General features: G+C 45.9%; 1 protein-coding gene across 8 annotated transcripts in view; it reads left to right on the top strand.

Annotated features, from left to right (window-relative positions):
* Positions 1-17,871, top strand: part of arhgap23a (Rho GTPase activating protein 23a) — a 45,011-nt gene that overhangs the window by 4,262 nt on the left and 22,878 nt on the right. For 3 of the 8 annotated variants that reach the window (XM_058048803.2, XM_058048804.2, XM_058048802.2), the window contains exon 1: positions 15,312-16,220. The exons of 1 other annotated variant lie outside the window; for it this stretch is intronic. In XM_058048803.2, the coding sequence (XP_057904786.2) occupies positions 15,987-16,220 (234 nt within the window). In that variant the 5' untranslated portion in view covers positions 15,312-15,986. Of the gene's footprint in view, positions 1-3,496; positions 3,846-15,311; positions 16,221-17,871 lie in introns of those variants that run through there. 4 more of the 8 variants (XM_078797559.1, XM_058048807.2, XM_058048805.2 and 1 more) reach the window with 2 other exon arrangements.

The raw sequence follows: 17,871 nt of genomic DNA, 5'->3' as shown, positions 1-17,871 counted from the left end.
TGTGAGGCCTAATAATAATAATAATAGATTAACATTCATTTGTTTATACACAGTTAAAACATGAGTAAAAGTGGGGCGGGGCACAATAATAAATAAAAAAATAATGAAAATAATAAATAATAAAATAAATCATAATAAATAAATAACAATATTAAATAAATAATAATAATAAATAAATAATAAAATAAAATAATTTAAAAAATATGCCAAAAATAGTCCAATTAACCCACATTGTACATTCTATTTGTCTTAAAAGCTCAACAGAGCTATATTAGTTTGCAATGAAACTACTTAACTACAACATTAAATAAATGTAATTTACTGTGGGTTTGAAATATTTTAATTTAATAAAATTTTAAGTGAAATAAAGCAAACATTAAATTATATGTATTATTTAATCTGCATCATATGATAAAGATCTTACTTGCAGTTGCATCCTTATTTCCAATCTTGTCTTACTTTAGTAACTTTTGCGCCCTCCTGTGGTGAATATTTGTAACTGCAAGTAATTGATTGAGGATTATCTAGTTTGAGCCGCACATAAGCAGATGGTGGACTTTTTTTGCTGACTTCAGCCTAAATATAGATGATTCTTTTGTTTTGTTTTTTATGAGCAGAACACATTAATGCAGGGAAAGAGTTCTTCCGGGACTTTGTCCATTGTTGACGGATCTGTCCATTTCGGCGTTCCTCTCTGGCGTGCTTCTTGCTGACGTCCGCACACAAGGAGCTGCCTTTAAGGCCATGTCTAGACAAACTTGTGTCTGCCCTTTAAGGCCAAGGGAATGCCCCAGGATTAGTATACGATCCCCTCAAGTACACGGGATTATTCCATTTGGACGTATTTGCAGGCAGGCGTGTGCTTGTAAGACATCCTTGTGTCAGTAGTTCCCACATTTTTGGAGTACTAATAGAGCGGAACCTCCAAGTATTAGCTAACTTGTATCACAAACACCCCTTGTTGCTAGGCAGATTTCATACATTTAAATGTTAAACACTGGCCGTAATGATGACATGTTTATTTATATACACCCCATCACCACTGTCAGTTTCACGGCTGGTTCTATGGTTATCATCACACCCTCTTCACCAACACACAAAAAAACAGTTTGTGACTTTGCAACAATGGCAGGATGCGTCACCAAAAAAGCCCAACAAGATACTCCAGGTCCAAAAATAGCCATGGAGTGCGTTGCGTATTCTTTCCAGCAATTCCATTGGAGTTATTATGGGATGCTCCCGACTCACGCTTGACCAGCAGGGATGTGAGAAGTAAATATTGTCCTCCATCGCCGCTTCCTGAATGTGACTCAAAGACTAATGTTGTTTTCATTGTTCATCGCCTCCCCTACTTTCAGCCCGGACAGGAAGTAGGAGCTGTGAAAGGTAGAGCGCCGTTGTCAGGTGACACGCAGCGGGAAGGAAACTCACGGCGTTCCGACTGGAACGATGAGTTTATTTTCCGTCTCTCTCTCTGAAGAAAGGCCAGAGGAAGAGAGAAGGACTTCCAAGTATTTATAGCAACAGTTCCCGTTTTTTGTAATCTTGGAATACCCCCAAGGAGTCACTTCTACTCCACATCCTCGTCTTTTCTTCTTCTCTACTTGTCGGGGTCACCTTTCCTTCTCGATGTCTGCAGTTTGACGGGACACAATGTCACATAGCAGCAACTTTTATATACTTTTAGAGTAGTCTGTGTACAACTCGTGTAGCATAGTCACTGAACTGTCTTAACTTCCTGCAGTTAATGCAAGTGCAAGCCAGCTTGCATTGAAGCCATTATTTATTTAATTTCATAAAAAAAAATCATGAAATATTCATTTGTATTTTTATAGTTTTATTTAATTAGTTTTATTTTCATTTAATTTGTATTTTTGTTATTTAATTTACATTTAATTTCATCCGAGTTTCATTTCATTTCATTTTCATTTTTAAAGTCCATAAAATATTCTTTTGTATTTTTCATTTTATGTAATTTCATTTGACTTTCATTTTTATTTAGTTTAATTCAATTTTCATTTGTATTTTTATTTTTGAAGTTTTATTTAATTTAAGTTTTATTTTCATTTAATTTCATCTGAGTTTCATTTTAATTTAATGCCATTATTTTTTGTTTTTATGCAGTTTCATTTTTATTTAGTTTCTTTCAATTTTCATTTGTATTTATATTTTTGAAGTTTTATTTAATTTAAATTTTATTTTCATTGAATTTAATTATATTTTTATTTTAATGTTATTTTAACATAATTAAATTCTCATTTTCATTTGATTTTATTTTTGATTATTGATTTTATTTTATTCATGACATTTCATGAAATGTGTCAAAAACTGTAATTGGGTTCAATTAATTTGAATGGAATGGAATGGAATTTCGGGGCCCCCTCCCTTCCCAAGGTATGGGGGGGGTCCTACCAGAGCGGTGTAGTGTGCTGTCCGTCAGCAGCTGATGCTTGTTTACGCCTCAGCCGAGGCTCCTTGTCGTAGTGGGATTACGTAACGGTCCGGAGAGGCCCCTCCCCCTTGTTGTCTCAAGGCAGAAATGGGACACCCCCCGCAGGGGGAGGACGCTCAGGATGTGTCGCCTTGCATCGGCGTCATTTACCCGTTAAAATGACGAGGGCGGGGGCATGCAGGCCTGAGACCGAGTGACCCCCATTTCAGTGACCCCCTGACCTGAATACTTTATTTACCTGCTGTTTGAGGCATGGCGCCCCCTACGGTCTTATTATTGTTGTTTTAAGCACGGCGGCCATATTGACATAGCGTTTTCAGAGTCGTGACGTGTCTTCCCCCTTTCATTCAAGCCTGCTTTTGAAGTGGTTCTCACAGCGCCATGGCGGCCACACGGCCCGACTCCACCGCTCTCTCAAGGTTTCTAATTTGCGCTTACTTTCATTCGTGTTTCATAATGACGATGATGACGGCGTAGCGTAGCTTGGCTTCCTCTTCCCCTGATGAGTAAGCTTCCCCTGGCTACTTTTAATACTTTTAACATCACTTTTTCCCCCCACAAGGACTCAGTTCCAAAGGATTCTGTCTGGAAGGGGCGGGAACTACGCACCACAATGGCCTTTATGTCTGATTGAAGAGGTAGAGAGGGTGCACTTCCTGTTTAGGTCAGGGGTCACATCCTTGAGGGTTCATAGTTAATGAATAATGGATAATGTTGAGTCTTTGCCTCACTTTGCTTTCATATTTCTTAGCGTGGAAAACAATGTTATAATTTTATTGTCGGTAATTTTGTTATAAAAAAAATTATTCTCAGAACAAAGCCTTTACTGACTGAGATACACAATAGGTAATTAATTCTTATGTGTTATTGTTTTTTATTAGCATTTATCTATTTTATTATACTAATAGTGATGTCGATGTTACTTTTGGATAAAAACTTTTTTGGGGAAAATACATAAATGCTTTACTTTGAAGGGCGGTTCTCCTTACTTCCGGCGCATTTCCGGGTTAATTGGCGCCGCTTCGCCTTGTGTGGCGGACGGATTCGGCAAACAACCGATGCGGTCTGGCGGAAGGAGTAGACCAAGAAGAAGTAGTGACGGAGGGGGCGGAGGACGCGATGGAGGGGGAGCTCCCTGAGATAAACACGGAACATTGGGCATTCTAGCCGGGGAAGTGGCGGCGGCGGCGGTGGTGGTGGTGGTGGGCACTGAAGAAGGAAGAAGCGGGATAAGTGTCGAGCAAGTTTACAGCCGGAGCTTTGTTATCCACCCCGGGCACGTTGGACACTCCAGTGGACCCCCTTGCGGCCGCGGTCCAACAGTCTGTTTCGCCCAATGAATGGAGTTGCCTTCTGCCTTGTTGGAATACCTCCATACTCCTCCGAGCACCACGTAAGTCAACGCCGTGTTGTGGAGGTGGGAATCCGGGGCGCGCCGCCGCCGAGCGTGATTTCCTAAGAGGATTAAGTCCAGTTTACTTGGAAGCACACGCCCGGAGAGATAACCGCACGTAAACCAACTTCACCGGTGTTGTTTCTCGGCTTTGGAATGTTGTATGTTGTACGCCCCCCACCCCCCGGCTAGTGCTGCTCTTTTGTCCGGCCCTCGATGGTGGAGGCTGGGTTGTCAGTCCGAGCGGGGCGTCCTAGGCTGGGGTGGTAACCAGGGGGAGACGAGGGTCTACTTTACGTGTCTTTTCATTGTGATGGCTTGACTATAGCTCAGCGGTTGTAGTGCCCCCCCCCCCAGAACATAATTATCCCTTATTTTCTTGACCATATAGTGGAGTTTAACCCAGACTCTTGTTTAACTAAAAGAGCAGAACTTATCTTTGTATGAGTCTTAAAGATGTTTTTCTTCATTTTTCTCAAGTTGCTGCATGGTTGCTAGCATTGTAGTGACAGGGATCCCAGAGTTACCAGGTTTGAAATTATGTTTTTTTTATTTTTCTTAAGTTGTGACATAGTTGCTAGTACTGTCGCGATATAGGGAGCTCACAGTTATCCTAGCAAACATAGCTGAAGCTAGCCTAGGTGTTTTTCTTTATTTTTCTCAAGTTGCTGCATGGTTGCTAGCACTGTAGTGACAGGGATCCCACAGTTACCAGGTTTGAAAAAGATGTTTTTTTTTAATTTTTCTGAAGTTGTGGCATAGTTGCTAGTACTGTCGCGATATAGGGAGCTCACAGTTATCCTAGCAAACAGCTGAAGCTAGCCTAGGTGTTTTTCTTTATTTTTCTCAAGTTGCTGCATGGTTGCTAGCACTGTAGTGACAGGGATCCCACAGTTATCAGGTTTGAAATTATGTTTTTTTTAATTTTTCTGAAGTTGTGGCATAGTTGCTAGTACTGTCGCGATATAGGGAGCTCACAGTTAACCTAGCAAACATAGCTGAAGCTAGCGTAGGTGTTTTTCTTTGTTTTTCTCAAGTTGCGGCATGGTTTGCTAGTACTGGAGGGAAGTTGTCTTGAGCTGGTTTGAACCAGATGTTTTTCTTTATTTTCTGAAGTTGCTGCATGGGTGCTATATAGTAGTGATGTGAACCCCGCATTCAAACACAGCTAGCAAATGAAAAGATGGGAAAAGTGTGACCCCTGCTGTAACGCACATCACAAGACACCGTGTTGTCCTCGTTACATAAACAGGGTTGTTAAAGTAGTAGAAAAAAAAGATTCCTGGATGGAAGGGTCAACGTTTAATGTGGTGCTGCGACACTCTTTGATTCTGTGTTTTTTAGTTTCTTGACGCTTTCATGTTCCGGTAAATGTGCCGCTTGGAAGTTTGTCAGATCTTCCCGTCTATAAAAAAAGACGTTTTTCCCCTTCTCTGTGTGTTCTCTTCGTTCCCTCCAGCTAAGAACGTTTCCTCCTTTGTGGTTTGGTTTGGTTTTAGTCACAGAAAAAGTCAACCTCGACCTTTTGGATGTACGGAGCAAAGCAGGCCTCTGCATGCCATTTTCGTCATAACGTACTATATGTTTAAATAAAACCCACATTCAACAGTCATAGTCCCGCATGGTGAGTTTTAGTGGCATCGCCATAGCAACTTTAGATAAACATACCTACAGCTGTCTGCATCTCAGTCATCTAGCTAGCTTGCTAATGAGGTAATCTGCTTTATCCGGCACATAGACTGATATTGAATGATACCTTTATTTACAATGACATGTCACTTGTGAGCCCCTGACAAATGGTACTCTGCATAAAAAATGGCTGCCTCTTGAATGAGAACCAAGGATCTAGTCCTTAATCCTATGATTATTGTTTTCTTTCACATTCGTCCAAAGAAACCGTCCAAATACCTCTGAGTGTAACTTTATCAGTAAACATGTATGAGTCGAATTGAACTTTATTTAAACAGTCATGTACGCAGTATGGTGCTCATACTCCACATGCATCCTGTCTCGCTGGCGGGATGGATCAATAGAATGTTCCGCAGCAAGGCGGAGGCGGGCAGGGCGTGGCTGCCGGCTAGTACCGCACTGATGCTGCAGCGGCCCACTGATGACGGGAAACACCAGAGAGCTTTTATGAGCATCCTAATTGACGATGAAGGCCCTCTGGTGTAGCCCATGTCCTCCCCCCCTTCCTCCATCTTCATCCCCTCCTGTTAGCGACACGCTGTTTTATGTTGAGCTGCAGCTCCTCTCGACGCTCGGCCGCCGCGCTTGTTAAATCCCGACCCCCAGTGTGGCGTCAGATCTCAGAGGAATCAGCCCCCTCGGGGGGCAGACTTCCGTGTAGTCAGCAGGTCCTGAACTGAAAACATCTGGGTGATGCTGCACGGGATTTGCTGGGATCAGTTGCAGACCCCGCAGCCCTCAAGAGGCGCACTGCTCGGAATCCTGCCGTGCCTCCGAGGTTTAGGAATAAGGAAGTTCAGGTTGGAGTTGGGTTGTAGTCCATATATAGACCACCATGGATTTAGACCTGGACTAAAAACGGCTCAAAACGTTCAGTTTCAAAAGGCGTGGTAAAACCGTTCCTTTGTGATGTCACAAGAGGGGCGGACTTCCTTATATGGTTCATAGTTAGGAAGCATTTTGGGCGTGTGACCAATCACAGTGGAGTGGCCATGCCTGAAGGCCCTGAAAAACCTCAATAGGGATTCTTGTTAATAAATATTGTTTTTGGCTAGAGCCCCACATTAGCTTAAATATTTTTCTCACGGCTCATCAGTGTGTGTGTTTGTGTGTTTTGCATCATGTGTGTAGTGCAGGTGTCCGAGCAGAGCGTCACACTGTAAACATTTTTCTCACGCCTTCGCACCTCTGCCTTCCCGCCCTGACACCACGCAGCCCACAGTCACATTCCCGCACGACACGCCAGCTGCCGCTCGCACCTCGCTGCCACGGTCGTTGACCTGGAGTTTGTGTGCACGTTAATCACATCTATACACACACTTTTGCCGCACACCATGCGGTCAGAAAGCCTTTTTTGATGTGTGTCTGCACGGCAAAGCAACAGGTGGCATGATAACCTTTAACCCTAACGCCATATTAGCTTGAAGAAAGCAGTTTCTGGAAAAGATGTAACAACAGTCAATGGCCGTCGTATTTGTGGTTGTCGGTTTATACACACTTCCTGGTTCATGGAGGACAACAGATTGATGATGCCATCAAATGATGGATAATTACATTCCTGTATCCAGATTGTCACCAAAAGATATATGATTTTACATGACCGTATGTACTGACTCGCCTCAGCCTGTGCTTCTACTCCTGAACCGCTGCACAAAAAAAGTTGAAATTTTGCCATGACATGCACCCGTACTATGTTGAATGTGCTATTATTTTTCTGACAAATACACCACATGGTGGCGCTGTGATGAAACCCACAGGTTTCACCCCTATAAGTTGTATTGACGTGAATATTTGTGTTTGTGTGGATATGAAACGCACACAATACGTACTTTGTCGTCGTCCCACCTCTTTCTCTTTAGTGTTTACACGAGGACGTCCTTGACACCAGCTGGCGTTGCGGTTGGGCCAAGGACGTCAGTCGTCACCGACCCTGTTTACTTGTGGCGGGCGGCCATTGTTGTGCGGCTCTGTAAAGCCGCTCACGGCGTCGCATCGCTCGTGCTCGACCAGGGGCGTCCAAACCTTTTCCAAAAATTTTGTGATACAGGTGAAAAAAGCATATAATATGACATTTTTCCAATTTTCCCTTTTTTTTCTATGAATATTTCAACTTTATTCCCATGAAATTAAAGCATTTTTTTTAACATTTTGGCCATTTTTCCCCCTCATGTCCCATTCCCATAATATGGGACCACCTAATTTTCCACAAATTCCAACTTTTATGGTGTTATTTGCTTTTCAAACCACAAATAAAGTTTTTTTTTAAATATTTTAACTTTATGATCCTGAAATAATGTTACTTTTCCTCATAATATTACATTATTCCCATAAATTTTACTTTTTTCTGTATTTAGATTGCAGTTTTTTCACACTCAATATTTTGACTTTAATGTGGAAAAACTACTGTAAATTTTTCCATTTCTGCTGTTATTTTCTTCCTAGTTTTCTAGTTTGTAATGTGCCAGGGTGGCAGTTTGGACCCGGACCTGCGCTAGACAGATGCAGCTTTTTGTCCGACAGCTGACCATGAATGAAATCATCGCTGCCATATTGTAATGGCTTGTGGTATAATGCTAAATGTTCTTCTTTGTGCGTGCTTGCCTCCTTGTGTGCCGTGTGACATATTCCGAGCGAGGGGGTCGCACAGCAGGAATGAAGGACAGGTCCGGTCTTGTTCTGAAGCCTACACTTGACTGAGTGGGATCGGCCCGCAGGCGGCTTGGATCGTAGTCAAGGATCAGAGGTTATACCCCGCCCACCCCTCATGAGGCTGCCACGGGGGTTAAGTGCATGCGTGTGTGTGTGCGGGGGGGTGTACGGCGTTCGTTTGAGCTCCATGTGATGCCGCCGCATCTTGTTGTGTCTGGAAGAAGCAGACTTTCTCGTCTCCTTATCGTGTTTACATTTCAACTATGGAGCGCAAACAAGTGCCCCCCCCCAGGCTTTTTAGGGACATCGGGATCTCGACTGGAATGTGAGCAGGAGGGTGAGGAGGTAGAGGGAATGAGGAGAATCCCGATGAGTCACGGCGGGAGAACGATGCCCACAAACAAGAAGGGAATGCGTGCACAAACAGAGCAGGTTGGGAAGTTGGGAATTGTTGGATGTTTTTCCCACAGTTTGCTTCCCTTTAGCAACACCACTCTTAGTCCTGTTGTTGTTTTTTTTTTATTTTTTATCCAGGCTGTTTTGAGAGACACAGTCATGGGATGTAGCTAACAAGCTAACAGGGAGGCGTGGACAAGCTAACGCTAACATCTCTGTGACAACGCCACCTTTGTTTACGTCCTCCAGAGCGGTCACAGGATGTTATTGTGCAGTTCGGCATGACCATTCCACGTTATGGGGCAGATTTTTCATGGAAAAGCGGCGCTAGTTGGCTGCGGCCAGCAGAGGCGCTGCGGTTGGTGTCTAAATCCTGGATTATGCTGCTTCGTCGTTATGATGATCTCGTTGTGGTGATCTGTTTATAGGTCTTTGTCTGAGTTGGGCATGTGACCTGCAGTTCTCTGTAGAAACAGTGGGGGCGGTGTTTTCCCAGAAATTCAACCATTACACTAATCGACTATTAGCAATGGTTAGTTTTCTTATTCACGAGCAAACAATGGCAATTAAAGAGAGACTGAGAGCGTTTTTGAAGCTAGAAATTTCATTTTTAGTCCTTTTTATTGCAAATGTTGTTAGTAAACACAGAAATGAAGTACAAGCTGACCAATCACAGCCTTTACGGTGCAGGAACCGACATATGGTACGCTGGTGCCTCCATCCAGGCTTAAAGACGCAGCATTATTCTGCACTGACATGGAAACAGGAGCTCAGAACATTCAGAGAGGGGTTTTCTGCATTTCACCGTCCTCAACTTTTGTTCAAAACAGACTCACATTAGCTCGCTAACCTAGTCATGAGATGCCAAGACGTGTAAAAGTATAAAAGTGCGTTTGTTTCGTCTGCGTGCGGACTTGTGATGCCAATCACCTCGTGTTCCCGATAGCACCGACGGTCAGATCCGCCTCATATGTTCAGGCTACGGTCACTAGCTGGGTGGCACGAACTGTTTACTTCAAATATGGAGGAAGAAGAAAGAAGCCGAGGAGATGGATTTAATGCTCCACCTCTCCGACTTGCTTCCCTGGCCTCGGCTTTGATCGCCCTTCTCTGCCTTCTTTGGTCTTCTCCTTCCAGGGCTGTGGTTTTCTCCCTCCGCTGCACACATTCCGACATTTTAGTCCAGATCCATCTGCTTCCAAAGAGCCCAGCGTCGCTCATAAAGTGGCCTTAAATGGTTTATTTATTTCATTCTTACAATCCTCCCCACTGCAGTTGTGTTCAGCGCCCAGATTCACTCGGAGTGGGGCACCACTCATGTCCCTCCAGGGTCCCACTGTGACCTTCTCTTGTGGGGTTGGAGTGAGTCATGGCACCGTTTGCGGGCATCCCCGCGTTAAATGACGACTGACGTGCCCCGACAGAGGCGGGAAGCCGGAAGAACGGCGTTGACATATGGAGATCCTTGTTACATCACACAAGCAAAGGGCAATGCCTCTTGGATCAACGTCTGTCCTTAGGAGACGTTCTTGTCCTTGTCTGTGGCCTTCACTCGCTAGCATATGTACCACTTGTTGCAGGAACATAAGAACCGTATGGCCATGCTAGCTCATCACAGAGACGCTTCAGGGGTCCGGAATCTGCTATGCGAGGGTGAAATTCCGAAAATCCGCACAAGAAGATGTGATAAATCACAGTCCAGACTCCTGCCGCAATCAATTTTGTTGTCTGCAACAGCTCTCAGAGGAGCTACTGTCAGTCCTCACGCTCACAGGAAGTGGATGCCAGTGGAATTTAGGATGGGAATAGGCACTCATTTTCCGCTGTTATGGAAAAGTGACTTCTAATGCAAAAGGCTAAACTTCCTCATGAACATGATACCGCCTCTGTAAGCTAACCTCACTTTGTAAAAAAAAAAAAAAAAAGCAGGCTTCGCTACACGTCTTAAAATGTTCGTCAGAGCTGCAAGCTTGATCATGTTTTTTTTCTCAGTGAATAGGCTAACCTAGCATGATGTTGCTATTAAAATGTAAATGTAATGTTAGCACTTTAGCATCACATAGCTACGCGAGTGTCGCTAACTCCCCTTTGTGTTGCGTTGTTGCATGTGATATATGGACCCTGTTACTTTGGACCCGTGACGGTTACCGTGTATACGTGGTAGCGATGAGCCCAGCGCGGCTAGGATGTGGAAATACTTTGTCATGTCCTGTGTTATTCCGCAAAGTTGGAATTGGGCTGAAGACCATGAGCTTGCCATAAGGTGTCGCAGCTAGCAGCGATATTAGCTTCCTCCGTAGCGTCAAGCGTAGTTTTGCTTCCTGTAGCATGTGGAATTAGCATGTATTTCACATGGCTATGCGGCTGTCCAAACACGTTTCAGTTGCCGACAACATCAATCACATGACCTGGTAACATGGCGACGCAGGCAAATGAATAAAAACTATACCAGCCCATGACTAATATGTAATATGTAAATAAATGGCGATGCATAGGCAAACACAGCTCATTAGAATTAAAGCTACAGACACACCAAATGGTGTGCTCCCAGTAGTATGGCGCTTCCAGTACACTGCCGTGGATGCTTTTGTGTGGAAAAATAGCATCACACCGGACCTTTTTAAAAGGTGATCCAGATGGATTCCGACGCCGCTTCATGCTCGTCTGCACAAAGTGTCACACGTCCACTTTCACTTCATACACCGAGAAGAATTTTCATTGCATTATACATTTTCCTCGCCGCTCTGACAATTCCCTAAATGGTCGGAGTGCACCTCCGGACGACTTCCTCCGTGGCGTACGAGCGCTGGTGCATGGCAGGAATGCAGAAACCAGATGACCTCAAATGGAAACTCCAGGCGGGCCATCTCACTTGCTCTAATAAACACTGGGGCTCCTCCATCCTCCAGCAACCTCCCAAGCTGGCTCGGCCACGCCCACCCCAAGGCCGGACCGCCGGGTCCGTCCCCGGAGAGGGCTGACGTCACGGCCCCGGCTGCAAACTTATAATCTTTGTCTTGTAATTACACGGAGGCGGAGAGCGGCTAATTTTGTACATGTGGGCCTCCTGGCGGGGGGAGGGCGGAGGGCCAGCGGGAGCGTTCGTCGGCCTTCGCCCAGATGCAGAAGAAAGGAGGAGGAGGGTGGGACGAGGGGGTTCTACACTTTCTGAGGGAAGAAAAGAAGAAGGGGAGGGGGAAATGAATGAAGGAGGGCTCTTATTGCTGCAGAGCTCAGACGTGACCGCTGTGATTGCTCCCAGAGGCTGTGGTCGCTCGGCACGCGGGAGGAGAACGGGATGGAGGCGAAGAAAAAAAAAGGGGGGGGGGCAAATGGCGTCATCGCCGCTGAGGTTAGGACACGCCCAACCTGACAGGAAGTAAAGCTGACAAAAACTCTTAGCAACATCGCTCTGTGATTGACTGGCGTCCCGTTCCAAGCTGGGTGGACCCCGCCTCTGGAACCACAGTCAACTGGGATAGGCTCCAGCTTCCCCACAATCCTAATTTAAACAATCCTAATTTGGTTTCATGATGTAATGGTTTAGGATTATTCCTTTACATCTTTTGCTTTCCATTTTTACAGTACAGCGCACTGCCACCTGCTGGCTCGGAGGGTTAACATAATTGTTTCGTTGGTTGAGTGGTGAATGTGCAGGCCTCACAGCTAGGAGACCCCAGTTCAATTCCAAGCACTTGCCATCTCTGTGTGGAGGTTGCATGTTCTCCCCGTGTATGTTTGGGTTTTTTCCGGGTACTCCTGCAGGAAAAAAAAAACCTCATGTTCACGTTGATGTGGTTGTCTCCATCATTATCTTCCCACTTCACACGCCAACTCCCTCCCCCCCCGACTCGATGGTTGTTTTGGGATAAACAGTCTCTCAGGAAACGGAGAGTCCGGGATGGATTCAATTAGCGATGCGAGCTCACACTCTCACTCACGCTGACATTTAATCTTTCATCATCATCACAAGCAGGGCGGCGCACGCGCGCGTGTCACGGACGCCGTCACAGCCGCGGCGCTTAAGTCGGTCAGGAGTTTGGCGCGGAGGGCAAGGATGCGCACGGGAGCTAACTGGAGCGTGTCTGCGAGGGGAATGTATGTCACGGCCGTGTCGAGCTTCCCTCTCGGCTGTCTTTTCGCCGGCTTCCTGTTTTCTGACCTCGTTATCCAGATGCGGCGCACTCTCAGCCTTCTGCCTTTCCAGGTGTCAACAACATCTGCCCCCCCCCCATTACACTTATTTGCCCCTCTACTTTTTATTTAGCATGTAGAATAAATACTCAGCCTTAACCGGGAGTTAAGACTGCCCGTCAGAATGTCTAGTTGTCCCCCGTCCTGCTAGTTCTCCTCAGATTTCAGATCAACATTTGCAATAAAAGTGACTCCACAACCCTCGCCTTTGTTAGTGCTCACAATCAAATATGCTTCACACACTACGTATCAATTATATATATATTGATAATTGACCGGATTGACTGTCAAAGATAGCGCTTTGGTAAATAAACACAGAGTACACAACTGTGGTGCGTTCAAGGACTACCAAACAAAGTGCAAATCTCAACGTTTGCAAAAAAAACATGTAAGAATTGTGGGATTACTCTTTTTATCACATAGTTATACATTATTGACGACTATTTTTGCTGAAAAAAATTTAAAAACCAAACATTTTTTGACCAAAAAATTGCAGATTTGCAGGGCCGGGAATGCTGAATCCCAAATGTACGAGCATGGTCAAGTTAAAATGTGTCTTTTTCCAATTGGATTGATCAGACTTCATGCCACTTTTTAACCTTTGAAGGTGGAAAGAGGAGTGTTCCGCTAAATTGTTTACACCTGAGATTCACAAGGGCGGCACGAGGTTGTTCTGTAACACACACACACACACACACACATGCACACACACACACACAGTAAAGAATGCATGCATAATCTGTCAGATGCGATGGTTTAGCTGCTTTAATCCAGCAACGTGAGGTTATTTCATGTTGTCATATTGCTATATTGCTTCATAAAAGGATGGAGTGGGGATTGAGTGGTGTGGGGGGGTGACGACCACCCACCTCCACTCAGCTGTGGGACGAGGCGACGGGATGTGTGACCCCCGCTTCGGTGTTTGGACTCCACCTGCTCTGCGCTGTGTGAACTTCTGGAGGTCGTTTCCACCTCAAAGGGCTATAGAATGTGTGACCTCACATATTCCCCCCCATACTCAATCCCCTGACTCATGTTATCGATTAGCGCCAGTCATGAAGAGCACATGTAGACTTTTAGCTTCTTAAATATCTTCTTGTTGTGTTCCAGTGGTGGCCGCCCTCTAGTGGCCGTGTCCCGGTAATTACACCCAGCCAGCTGGGCCAGTGGGTTCGATGGTGGTGGTGGGGATTTACTGGAGATTACAGTTAAAATTAACCTGCTTTAAACAGCTGCGTCCACTTTGTACCCGAGCCCCTTCGTTTGTGAAGATTACCAGTAATGTCCGTCTAGACCAGGGGAGAAACTGACTCTTTTCATTTGGTGGTTTGGGAGTGCAGAGTTCTTATTGTTTGTGCCTTTTTTACCAGTGTGGCATGACGGCCACAAAGCCCTTCCAGTGCTGAGAACCCCCCCCCTCCCCCTTACCCAGAAGACAGACAAAGTGAAAGAACAGAATTAGCGCTCAGACGTCCGCCGTTTTGAACTGTGCTGGTAACAAACTTCTTCTTTTGTGTGCAAAACTCAGATCCAAGGAGAAAAAAAATGGGCACGAGCTGGGGAGGCGGGGGCGCGGGGGTCTCTGTTAATCTCTTGGCCCCAGCAGTGATGTTATGAGATTAAACGCTATCATGAAACTAATCTGTTTGAGTTAAGCAACAGGCGTGCCGCCCTCGCTGACCACTCGCCGCCTTTGAGGATGCCCCCTCCACATTGGGGACCCTTGCAGGTTTGGGAGGTGTGTGTCTGACACCCACAATTGTCTTTTGTCCTGCTCATTACCCTTCTTGGAAAAGTGACATGGGAGGGGCCTACGTTTGAGAGCTCTGCCTTGGCTCCGCCCTCTCGTTACAAAGTTATGTGGTAGCTGGAATTTTTAATTGTTCCCCACCAGCATCTTTACCCCCCCCCCCAAACCCCCAAACCCCAATACGCCCACCAGTGACCCACTTGTCCCTCATTGCAGGGCGGTTCAGATTGGCGTAGCTCACCCCCCAACCCCCCCACCCCCCCAAGCCTACTGTTTTATGACAAACCATAATTACATATCTCAGTGTATTTATAGCCGACTTGACTCACTCAGCTCTGTGTGTGTGTGTGTGTGTGTGTGTGTGTGTGTGTGGCCGCACTTGTGTTGCCCACGAAGTGACGGGATTTTGTTTTCCACACTCACTCAAAATATGATTAAATAAAAGCGTTTTTAAAAACGAACCATGTGCATTTCCTGGCACTCCAAAGCTACAGGTGGCGCTATAGCCAGTGGTTGCATTGATGTCAATGAGATGCATTCTCCTTGTTTGATTCCTTTTTTTTTATTGTCAGTATATCATTTTAAAGACTTAGACATGATTTTAGCTTCCACTTTACTGCATTATTAATTAATATGAATAATAATAATAAGTGTCAGCATGTGCAGGTACTGTGTACGTTAAAAAAGGGTTAAAAAAATACCTTCCTTGTTCATGAGGTCACATGTCCGAGACTGGACGCCTGGCGCTTTGGTGCAAAGTTTGTCGGTTGAACGCGGTGGAGTGGGTGGGAAAATGTGGGGGCTGTCAGTGTTCAGGTGTTCCTCGGATAGAAGTTTACTCGAGGTGTCGAGGTCATGTCGACATGCAGGTTTTTCCTCTTCCGGGAAAAATGTTTCCTTCTCACTTTTTTTTTTTTTTTTTTTGTCAAGCAGCAACCGAGGGGTTGGACCGTCGTCACGCACATGCTGCGCACGTGCCGCCGTCATGCTTCCTCTTCACGGGGAAAGGTCCCTGTGGGTTTAAGCTACAACAGGCTGCAAGAGATATCTCCATCTGGACCGCCACAACCCGCAGCTAGCATCTGTCCCGGATGCTGGCGATGATGTTTTTGGGATTAGATGAGTTGGATGGAGTGGCTGTGAGATGTGAGGATTTGTTTGTTTTTAGCAACACAGCGTGAAGAAGAGAGCAAGCAAAGGAGGGGAGGGTGGCGTGGGGAGGAGAGATCCAGCCCTCTGGGACAGGCAGAGTGTTTTTGGGGGTGGACACAGTTGCTTTGTATGCAAAACACCAGCGGCGGACAGCGCCGTCACTCTCTGTGCAGCTCTCTCTGGTGGTGCTCCTCTGGAATCCAGGCGCCGTGATGTGGAACTTGTGGGATTAGGCTTACCGGAAGATGATGGAGCGGATGTTAGAGGGAAGGCCGGTCCGCTCTCCGGTCCACTGACTTGTCTTAGTGCCCATGCGCTCTGTTAGCGATGTGGATGTGAGCCATCGCCGCGCCCCGATGCCAGCTGCCATGCTCCCGTGCCCCGCGTCGGCCCGGTCCGACTGGAGCTTCCAGAACCCGGTGGGGGTGGACTGCAGCTCCCCCGAGCCTCGCTGCATCTGGCTGGCGGTGCTGCGTGGCACCACCGGGCCGCCGTCGCCGCCGGTCATGCCTGTCGGGCGGCGCAGCATCTCCAATCAGCTCAGGGTAAGGAGAGGTCAGGTTGGGTCACATGATTCATATGATGGGCAGATGGACGCTGCCGTGTGTTATATGTACCATACAGGAATGACCAGTTTTTTCATAGTTTGAAGTATTAGTACCCAACACTGTGGTGGTGTTTTCACATGGATCTAGTATAGGTTGTGGTCCAGATCCTTTTTAAGGTAATACTGTAACGCCGATGTGATGTGTTTTTCCAACCAGCCCCCTAAAAGTTGGGTCCAGTCACCTGATTCGTATGATAGTCTGACGAATTGGCATGAGCAGCCAATCCCAGCACAGCTCATCGGCACCACTAATCACCGTCCTCCTAACCAAATTGTGGCATAAATCAACGCCTCTGTCAAACCCACTCAATAAAACTAAATACTTTTACAGGGTACTACGTATACCTACAGTAAAAGGTTTTATTTACCTCTCTAAAGATGGCACAGACAGTGTGTACGCTGTTGCAGATGTTTTTACCTCGCCGTGGTCTCGCTTCTAATTAATGGCTGTGGAAAGATGAGTTTCAAGCCAGGTGCCACTTTTAACAAGGTGTCGCGGGGGGGGGGGGGGGGGGCGCTGGGTCTTAAAGCTACGCCACCTCGACCCGAGTACCCACAAGAAGGTTGTAGGTTGTTCCTCCAGCCGTTTTCAGCAGCTTTGACAGAAGACTTTCTTCAAGATTTTGCAGTCTGTTCATTCAAGGTGTTTGATTGCTTTGTGGAGTGGGAACAGAAAAGGGCCTTCCCACAAAGTTAAAAGCATACAATTGCCCAAAGTGGTCTTGCTAATAGAAGAGCAAAGGGTCAGGTGGTCTGGTACTTGATTGGGGGGTGATGCTGTATGTGCACAGCTGGGACAAACAGATGTTTTTCGGAATGTTTGTTTGTTTGTTGTCAACTTTTCCATGCCGCATACCTCACTCAAACGTCCAAATATTTACAAGACAAATGAGTAGCATCCCAGCGTGAATTGGATAAATTCACCATTGGGTTTTTCAAAGACGAAATCAGCTGATGACCGAAGCCAAGCCACGACAGGGCAGCATCATATCAGACCCAAATCTTTGCGGCTAAAAGTAAACCTTGGCGCTTGGAATTATGATGTCATACTGTAGATCCGGATTAGTTATTTGGGTATCTGCGGGAAAACCAGGAGTGGACTTTGGACTTGTTGTCTTTTAGGACTGGATGCTACTGAAGTGGCCTGAACTATGGAAGCTTTATACGGACTTGATAGTGACTTTTTCCATTTGGACACCTAATGGTCTGGAAGACACGCTAATGTAATACCCAAATCCTTACAGTTTTATAACCATTAGATGGTTAGTATGTGTGTCAGTTATTCGTTAAAATGATGTAATGCTCCCAACCGGAATCTAGGAAAGTGTTTCCCTGCCGTGGTGATGAGTGGAGAAGCAGGTTTCCGCTGGACAAAAGAAGAAGCCCGATGTACAGTGTGGATGCTACGATGGAGAAACCGGTTCAACCGACTTTGCATCAGCCGCTCCAACTGACTGCATGACTTATTATTTTTTTTTTATGTACTCACATGTGTATTGACAGAAGCCGCACATCCCCATAAAGTGTCACTCGACACTTGTATCTGGCGGCACATCCGCCGCCGCCTTTTCCACGCTTCTCTTCCAATC

The sequence above is a fragment of the Doryrhamphus excisus genome, linkage group LG16 (genome assembly GCF_037039965.1).
Source record: "Doryrhamphus excisus strain RoL-2023G ecotype Guam linkage group LG16, RoL_Dexc_Guam_v1.1, whole genome shotgun sequence".
Taxonomy (NCBI): Eukaryota; Metazoa; Chordata; class Actinopteri; order Syngnathiformes; family Syngnathidae; genus Doryrhamphus; species Doryrhamphus excisus.
The sequence above is the reverse complement of the archived record's forward strand: the minus strand, read 5'-3'. Positions and strand labels throughout refer to the sequence as shown.